General features: G+C 34.6%; 1 protein-coding gene across 1 annotated transcript; it reads left to right on the top strand.

Moving 5' to 3' along the window:
• The first annotated feature begins 4,227 nt into the window (after positions 1-4,227).
• Positions 4,228-8,934, top strand: LOC140047825 (interferon-induced very large GTPase 1-like). Its single transcript, XM_072092857.1, has one exon. The coding sequence runs from the start codon at positions 4,228-4,230 to the stop codon at positions 8,932-8,934; it is 4,707 nt and encodes a 1,568-aa protein (XP_071948958.1).
• Positions 8,935-10,341: the final 1,407 nt, after the last annotated feature.

Below are 10,341 nucleotides of genomic sequence, written 5' to 3'. Positions count from 1 at the left end.
CAAAGGTTACCATTACTGTGTTGTCTGTACTGTCGAAGCAAATCATTAAGCCTGGTACTGTCTCGTATTGTAGTTACTGGTACGACGCTCTTATTTGCATATATTTATTATGCTAAACAAATGTTTTTAAAGGTTTTAAGAAGATGCAATTATAGGTCTGCTATAAATAGCTAACAACTATAAAATCAATGCATTTTATTAAAGCTTTGTCTACACTATCAAACTTTATGTGACAAAAAAATGTTATGTGCCCATATATCGGCACGATGACATCACGTCACTACCATATTTGGGCACATCACACTTTTTTTTTGTCAAACTAGTTTGATAGTGTAGACAGAGCTTAAGAAACGTGTTCTTCTTTAAAGTCTTTGCAACCTGTTAGCAGATTGTAACCAATTTTAACAGGTATATGTCAATATTTTGACCAGCTATATCGTTAGGTAAATACTGTAGCAAAAAAATGTCTGAAATACTGGAAATGTCAGAACTGTAAACTATCATGTACTGTATTTCTGCATGGATAATATATAAGCAACCTTTCACCTTCAAGACGAGACAGTGATTCTGTGCATGCTCACATGTTTATGAATGACTTTTCGACTCGACAGCAACATAGTCGTATAAGGCATCATGGAATGCAGTAAGCTACAATATTACAGTTAAGATCTCCTCTCTACCAAATCAATACTTACCTATTTTAATCACTGCATATATATAATACTGGACCTTGGTGTCATTCAGATGACAGATAAGTTGTCTCAAGACATGGTCCTCACATGATCTGTAATCAAATGGAGATATTTTCTGGATTATATTTGATCATACATCGTTTTGTATTTCAAATTTACAAGAAATTTAAAAATTGCATTGGAGAAAATTAAAGATGATAATATTGATAGCAATGATAATAATGGTCAAGGAAAGAGAAATAAAAAATCAACAATCAATTGTATACCAAAGACTGGAAATATGACTTATAGGAGTCAAAGGTTATCAGGGGCTCGACCAATGAAAATGGAGGAAAGTGGTCAAAGGTTATCAGGGGATCAACCAATGAAAACTGAAGAAGGTGGTCCGAGTTTAGAAGATCCACAAATGAACACTTGTAAAAGAAGTCAAGGATTAACGTATACAATAACCACTGATGAGAAGTGTCAGAGGTTAAGAGATTCACCCATGAGCAATGATGAGAAGAGTCAGAGGTTAGGAGTGTCACCAATGAACACTGATGAAGGCGATGACATAGAAATCTCATGCTTATTTAATAATTAATGAATTACACAAAACGTCTAGTCAGATTCTTAGTATTAAATTATTTTTTAATTTATTGAAAACAGTAATTATAATAGAGATGGGTGTTTTTTTATTTGATGTCTGTAGGCCAACATGAGGTTAATTAAACTTAGCAGCAAACTAAATTTTACAGAATTTTCTTTTGTTTATTATCTGAAACTTGTCATTAAATCATTAGCAATACGTATTTATAAAACTGTAAATCTACACAAACAGGTCCCCCCACCTTTATTTAATGGTTGTTATAACAAAAAAAAAACAAAAAACAAAAAACACTATACAATATTGACATTGAATATCTACAATTCTAAATTTACTAATATAGTAATATTTTCGACCTATTGACCGATAGATGACTCATATATTCTCAAAACTGTCTTACCCAGGCTAGGTGCAGGATATTTTATTGGGTATGATTATTGAACCAAAATTTAACCATCTCTTGGCACACCATTCATCCAAATCTCCCAGTAAGTATTTAAGACCCTGGCGTTCCCCTCTCTCTCTGCTTTCAAAAAAAGGGAGAGAGTTAAGAGGTTGCCCCTCCAATGCCCTCCCAGCTCTCTGCAATTGCTCGACCCTTCAATTTAATATCCATGATGCAGACATGGGCTGCTGTTGGTGAGTTTCTATTTAATCTGAACTGTATTCCAGAAATTAAAAACTTAAATTTTTAATTATAATTTTTCTTTATTCTCATTCTCTTTAGATATTTCATGTTACACTCATCATCATCATTTATTTTCCATATTATACAAAGAAAAAAAAATTATTGCCCTAGTCATCTTTCGTTACACATTTATTTACGTACTATTAACCAATGGCTGCAAAGTTGGAATTTCCCAAAAGCCAGATTGAACCGCTTCATCCTTTGTTACATTTTCACAGCGAATTAACCAATGGCTGCAAAGTTGGAATTTCCCCAAAAACCAGATTAGCCAGAAAGCAGCACCCACCCACCCACAAAGTAAACTACAAACCACATTGCAATCGTTTTGTTCGCACATCCTACCACGATGTTCTTCCGAAAGAGGCTTTTGCATTTGGTTGAATAAAGGCAAATCAAGAAATAAGGTACGTAGGCCTATTGTTAAATCTAGTTTGTTTCGCTTCGATAGTAGTTCAGGAACCGGAATGATAGATGAAAATTTCAATTATTAAAAGAGAGTTTTATGCCGATGAAGGAGAACAGTTTAAATTTTCAGTGTTAGGTCTAAATCTCTAAGTTCTCCTAATGAGAGATGTTATTCGGGCCACCCACCCAAAACCTATTGATTAAACGGTAAAGGAAATTATACACTAGGGCCTACTGCGCATGAGTGTTCACCTGTGTCCTTTTACGATAATTAATCCGGGCTAAGTTAGAAGGTAACCGGTACCTATTCTCTTAATGAACACAATTCTATCTGCGATGTTTTTAATTTCAGGTGAAAGTTCATTCCATAACTTAATGCCATTAATGTTAATGATATCCTTTGCCAGTCCTTTGCTGACCTAAATTTGTATGAGAGGGTTGGACAAAGCGACGTTAGTAGTAGGCCTACACTATAGTTACGTATCACAATTAATTTGTCACATTGATCCGATTGATCGATTAAAATGATATTCAATAGTAGTATAAGTCAGCTTTGGGAAAAGGCACCTGTCTATCAGTGCGCCTTCTATTTATACCTATACTCTGCTACTCCGCGCTCAAAATTAGAGCGCCACCTTTGTATGACCTGCATTCGATTCAAGATTGACGGTGAAATAATATAATTATTATAATAAATATATATTATAAATACTTTAGAACAATCGATATTTATATAAAACAATTAGGCCTAATGAATTATTTGTATGTATTAAATAATTCATTTTGAATAAAGAAATCTTCAACGTAAAAATAATCATTTAATTCATTCATTCATTCATCTTTTTATTTCGGAAAGAAAAAAAATCTTAATCTAACAGCTCATAGAACAAAAACAAAGATATATAAATATATAAAGTCAATGCAACAAAGCATTCCAGTGTATGTGCATTCTTGACACATTAAGAACGTGGCGATTAATGGCCATGATCAAAGAATTACTACTTGCGTTCACACGATTTTTAAAACTAAAAACAGATTTTCTAATGAACTCATCAAATTCGTAACATTCGTAATTATTTTCACTTAAAAACAGCATAAAATCTTGGCGCAGGTAAATTTTAATATTTATTAGATGATTATTCACCAACGTAGATCACCTATTGATTCTCTAGGAAACTGTTGCTTTAATTCTGCTTTAATTTCATAGAATTTACGATTGTGTCCTGTCACAGAATTTTGTTTTTCTTGGCAAACAATTATTATAGCATCGTATTGTAATATGTGCTTTAGCTATAACAAATGGCAAATATTTGTACCTCCTAGGCTTAATGGCACACGTTGTTGAAATACAGCAAAAACCATCTTAATGAACCTGTTTCCATAAAGCACTTGAGTTGAAAATGGTTTCGCGGACCATTATGTTCCAATTACATTACATCATACAGTACCTTACTTTACATACATAAATCTGTTAAAAAAAATTGTATTTTGTCATTTTCTAGCTCAAGTGGCATTACGTTACAAGGTACCACACAGTGACGTTTTGGTAAGCTCATAGTACCTGGACACTGCACCCTTCAAGTTAATTCACAACAAAATGCCCACCGTGATTCACTCTTTATATGCATGCACTTCCCACTTTCCCTAAAAACAAGATCTGTCGCAATAATGCCAATGAGCTGATGGTTTTGGTGATTTGTGATTTTTATAGGAGTGGTATACCTACAGCTCGACAGTAAGATATGTGGGCATTATTTAATCTAAAAAAGTCCTTATTAGGCTTATTTAATAAATACCTCAAACATCAAACATTTTATTCATTCGTTTTGTTTACTTCAATTTTTTAGAAAGATAAGATGGAAGTTAAATGTGATGTACACTACCAGCAGGTAGTTAAACATCTAAGGCTACAGAATTATTATCCCAGAAAACTAACTTGTGAAAGAGTGTTTGAAGTTTGTAAAAAGGAAATTTCACCAGAGGAACTCAATGATGACCCAAGCAAAATACCTTGGTACATGTTGCAAAATCTTATGATGTGTAACTACGAAGGAAGATGTTTCGAGTTAGAAGAAAGTCAAGGTTTTCATGGAACGGCCTTTTCCCTTTCTTCTGTTCTGCAAGACGATGAAACAAGTCTCAGTAATGAAAACAGTCAAGTGAGTCCAACAGATGCACTAGTAGCTATTTTATTGTGTTCAGACAATTTCTTAAGACAGATTTTGATTGAAAAATTGTCGACATGTCAGTTAGCTATTCCACTACTGATCCCAGTGACGGACGTATCTAACAAAGAATGGGAACTGATTGTGTGGGGAATAAGCACAATCACAAAGAAATGGAAAACAAGTTCAGGTTCGTCTTGCGAAAAATCAATGGCGGTTGAAAAGTTACCGATTGTGTCTGCTTTACGATTAGGAAGACCTAAAATATCCAAATCCAAAATCATCAACTGTGTCATTAATGAGCAGAAACATGATATTTTCTTTAATTCTGGATGCAAAGGTGGAAATTTAGAACGAAAATTATCAGATGGCTTATTAGAAATGGCATGGTACCTTCCCACACAAAAACGTACAAATGCTTTTTCAGATGCCCTAACGTTCATAAATTTGCGAGGAAATGCATCAGATTTTAAAAGGCATACGTATTTTCTATCAGATATATCACTAGTCACTATTGCATTTGTTTCCTGCACTGATTTTGACAAACACGACACTGGATTACTTGAATCATTGTACATACAAAGAGGTCACGTAATTTTTATCTTAGATGGAGCTTCTGGGAAAGAATTGAAAGACGCGCTTTATAGAATGGAGAAAAACATCAGAGATGTGAAGAAACAAGTACACTATGTTAAAGCATCAAATAAGAACGAGCTGAAAATAAGTGGAGAAATTTGGGGATTACTTGGATCTAATTTTGAAGGAGACAGTAATAGGAATATTGTATCTGATAGGAGTGTCGAGATGTGCATTGAAGTAGCACACAGAAGGAATTATCACGTTGACGAAATGGTACAAGATTGCTTCGAAGCAAAACAGAGTGCAAAAATATTGCTTGACCGCATTATTAAAGAGGGGAAAGAAAATGAGCTGCCCATGCAGATGGTAACAGTAAAAATTGGAGAAACGAGGAAAGAACAGCATCGACTACTAAGAAAAGGAAATATGCAAATTGAAGAATACGTTGATAGACGAAAGAAAGAGATAGTAGACTTACGTAGTAAACAGCTAGACCTACACCAAAACAAATGTTGCACATATCAAATGTTCAGAGCCCCATTTACAAACTCGCTTATAAAAAGAAAATATTTCTTTGGGTTTGTTAAGATTATGACTGATCGATACAGCATCAAAGGGCTACAACCAATACGTGAAGAATACATCAGAAAATGGAATGAGTTATGTGACGAAAGAAAAAACGAACCAAACACATTGACAGCATCATTAAATTCAATGAAAGATATACTTAATGAGCTTGAACAACAACTTTCGCACAACTCGTTGGGATTAGAACATTACAATCGAGAAATTGGACAGAAATATGAAATGTCAGCAGAATTAAAATTATCAACTCATCACTCTGATAATCGACACTTGGCGAGAGTTGCTGCTGAGATGTTACTACATGGATATCCAATTGAGCTGATGGATGGTGATGCAACTCACGTGCCCCTTACTTGGATTGAAGCCGTGTTTACTTCTCTTAAGGACCAAATTGGCAACAAAAAAATATTTGTATTGTCTGTATTAGGCATTCAAAGTAGCGGAAAATCAACCATGCTAAATGCCATGTTTGGTTTACAATTTTCCGTTAGCGCCGGAAGATGTACTAAAGGTATATTCGCCCAGCTAGTATCGTTAGATAGAAGTTTAAGAGAAGACACACAATGTGACTATATTCTTGTAGTTGACACTGAGGGTTTGCGGTCTCCTGAATTCGCCAGTCAACTGGGTAGTAATCGTGACAACGAACTAGCCACGCTTGTAATTGGTTTAGGTGATGTTACCATAATAAACATTATGGGAGAAAATCCAACAGACATGCAAGACACTCTTCAAATTGCTGTCCATGCTTTTATGAAAATGGAAAATGTTCATATCAAACCCAGCTGCATATTTGTACACCAAAACGTCACTGATGTCACAGCATCAGATTTGAATACGACACAAAAAAGAAGTATGCGAGAAATGTTGGATACAATTACAAAAATTGCAGCTGAAGCAGAGAATTGCAGTGAAAGATATAAATCGTTTTCTGATGTCATTAATTTTCAAGAAAACAAACACATAATGTACATTTCCAGTCTTTGGCAAGGAGACCCACCAATGGCGCCCCCTAATCCTGGTTACAGCAAATGCATTCTCCAAGTAAAGAAACAGGTCTTGGAATTTATCAAGAATTCCAAACCTAAAAGTATAACTGACTTCACAACATTGCTGTCTGATCTTTGGAGAGCAATATTATGCCAAAACTTTGTATTCAGTTTCAAGAATTCTCTGGAGATTCAGGCTTTTAATTCTCTGGATGCAGAATATGTGAAGCATGCTCGTACATTCAGAAGAAATGCACTAGAGTACAGTGACAGACTTCAAAGTGAATGTAAAAAGCTAACAACTGAAAAGATGAGAGAAGAAGGGGAGCAAATTCTTGATTGGTACTTAAAGAAGCTAGAGGATAACATTATTGCCTTCCGAGCAAGCATGACATCATATTTTGCAGATGATGTAAAAGCTTGTCAATGGCAAGGTAAGATAGAGTTACAACTTGAAGATCTTTGCAAAGAAATTATAAAGGAGATGAAAGGTGTATTTACATCTATTAGAAATAAAGTAATAGGGAGAGCTGAAATTGACGCTAACATTGAAATGCATGAAAGAGAAATATATCGAAAAGCTAAACGACTTGCCGATGTGTACCGTAACAAACAACTCTCTGACATGGATCTTGAAAAGGAGTTTGCTAACAACTGGAAGACATGGGTTTCCAATATTCCAAGTAGTGATGATTGCGTTGACATTGGTAGATCTTTTCAAAAAATAGCAGAAGAGAACTACTTAGAGAACAACAAAGCTGAAGTGTCTCTTGCATTCCAGTCTTCCGAAACTGAAGTTACCGAACATGATTTGCATTTAAGAAATTGGAAAAAATTTAAATCATATTTCAGTAATGCAAGTGCAAAAACGTATGTGAACGATGCTAATTGTACAAAGCAAAACATTGTAGAAAAACTACAAAAACAAATCTCAAATCACACACTGAATGGAACAAATTACACAAACCAACTCGGATTTGATTGTTTTAACTCGCTATCATGTGACCTTAAAGAGATCAAATTAGATGGAAAAAGTCTCTTGAAATCAAAAGCACAGATTCGACTAGCCGTGTGTAATTTCAAAACGTCGCTGATACCCAGTTTAAAAAAAATGCAGGAGCAGTACAAACACGAAAATGACCCACGACTATACTTGGAATCAAGAAAGGAAAGATTGTGGCAAACGTTTAAAGATGAATGTACAGTGCGTCACATAATTAGTAAAGCGGCGTCGGCTATATCTCGGGAGATTGCATGTGCTATTAAAATATCTCTTCCAGACAAATGCAAACTTGGAGTAATTGATCATCTTAGATATTCCTCAAGTAAAAGCTTTTCAAGTAAGATGTCTCTTCACGCAAGTATGCTTATTGCAATGGCAGAGAAAGGCAATTTTGATTGCTTTAAAGAGTACTTGTGTAATCCAATACTTTGCATAAAGAACTTCACATCTGAACAAATAAAGAAAGTCTGTTTTGAAACGACGAAAGCCGGGTGTTCTGTACTACAAGAGATATACGCTTGTGAAGTTCATAATATAGTATCTGCCTTAAATCAAGCTATTGCTACTTTGAATGCCAAAGGTGACATTACGCTGAAGTCATGGTGGTTAACCTTACTTGATTACATTGATAAAGTGTTGTGCATCAAAACGGACATTCGGTTTTTTGATGAGGAGAGAGATCTAGCTTTGGAAGAGTTTAGCGATAAATTGTTAGATGAACTAAACGGCATCAAAGACAAAATTATCAGAGAATATGATAGTAGCATTTTCAGTGAAATTAGCACATCCTGTTGTGACTTCTTTACAGCTGATCTACTAGCTTGCCAGGAGGTGTGTCCATTTTGTAAAGCACTATGTGACCTCAATGGCATCCACGATCACCATCGTACAGATTGTCATAGACCCAACGGCGTTGCCGGATATAGGTGGACTGATTCTACAAAACTCGACTCAGATTTATGCACGACTGCAGTAATGTCCAACTACAGATTTATAAACGAAGATACAAACTCCACTTCAATTAATTTCAGAGATTATAGGACTGTGAATGAACACTACGCATCATGGAAAATTGAACCACTGGCAGGCGAGTCAGAGATGTTCTGGAAATGGTTCATGGCAACATACAATACTGAACTTGCAGAATACTACAATGCTAAGGAGGCTGATATTCCAGCCGGATGGAAGCGTATTACAATGGAACAGGCAAAGGAAGATATAAAAAAATTGTACAACATTTAAGTAATCAACAACAAAGAGGTTTGAAAGATTTATTGGTAACTGTTTCTATGACGGATAATTGGGCTAATGTGCTGTACCAGCGTCTGGAGAATTCTTTATGGTGTCTTCATGTCATCACGGATACCCTAAAAGTGGCATTTACAGACGTCACAGCAAATATAGTCAAGAAATATACTCCGCACTATATTAAATAAATCCCAACCAAATCCTTAATGCGTAGATCAATTTATTTTTTTCGTCTATCAAAACAAAACGTACCATGACTGTGTTGCCAACATATTTAAATGTATTTTGTTGGCACAGTAAATGACTGATCTTTAATAATAATTAATGCTCATCATTTTGGAAGCTATTGCTGGTCCTCGAAGATGTTGATATCAATAATAATTATATGGAAAATATTACAATCTTCTCATATAGAAGCGTATTATTATCTAAAATGTCAGAAAATACAATTCACGTCTTATATATTACGATACTCATAAATTCAACATTTACCAGGATACGAAAACTGGCTCGATCAACCGATTAAGATTGATTTAATCATTATCATAAATTCAATGAATCACACTATTTTAAATTACATTTTCTTTTAAATATTATTAATGGACTAAACGTTTGAGAATATAATTCAATGATGTTTCCAAACATTTTAATGTAAATAAATAAAATAATTGTTTGTATTGTATTGTTTAAATTGTAGCATTAGTATAATAATAATAATAATAATAATAACAATAATATCAATAATAATAATAATAATCGTGTCATAATTATAAATCAATGATAAATGTTTCTATATGTATGAATGTAAAGTATTTTGTAATTTTAGGAATATTAGTGGGTGGGTGAGTGGCCGAGCGGTTAAGACAGTGGAACCGTAATCACGTAACCATAACATCGGCAGGGGTTCGAGGCTCACTCACTCCATGGTTCTGGTGGTAGAACAAGTCTTCTCGGATAAGGACTATAAACCGTAGGTCCAGTGTACACAACTTGCTCGTGTGCACTTTAAAGAACCTAGTACATCTTTCGAGACGAGTAGGGGGTTACCCCGGTGTATTAGTATATCACAGCCACTGATCACCAACTGGGCCCTCTGGGAGATCAGTCTTTGACTGAAGAGGTCACCCAGTATAAAGATAAAACAAACAAAACAAACAAATAGTTTCCATAACTAAGTTCGAGTTAATAATTACATTATAGATCGTCTTGTATAATACTACCGTATATATTTCTTGAATATTATATTCACTCGCATATTATTATATTCACTCGCATTATTATTATACAATATTGTATAAATTCAAATATTTAGTCGGTTAAGTTGCCGTGATATACATAATCGTATTTTTAATCGTATCATTTAAATGTGTTAGTATCAGTGGCACCATTTTTGTATGAATA

Source organism: Antedon mediterranea, chromosome 4, assembly GCF_964355755.1.
Source record: "Antedon mediterranea chromosome 4, ecAntMedi1.1, whole genome shotgun sequence".
In the NCBI taxonomy this organism is placed as follows: Eukaryota; Metazoa; Echinodermata; class Crinoidea; order Comatulida; family Antedonidae; genus Antedon; species Antedon mediterranea.
The sequence above is the reverse complement of the archived record's forward strand: the minus strand, read 5'-3'. Positions and strand labels throughout refer to the sequence as shown.

Coding starts and splice junctions, on each gene's coding strand:
- LOC140047825 (XM_072092857.1), top strand. CDS start 4,228: ATGGAAGTTAAATGTGATGTACACTACCAGCAGGTAGTTAAACATCTA.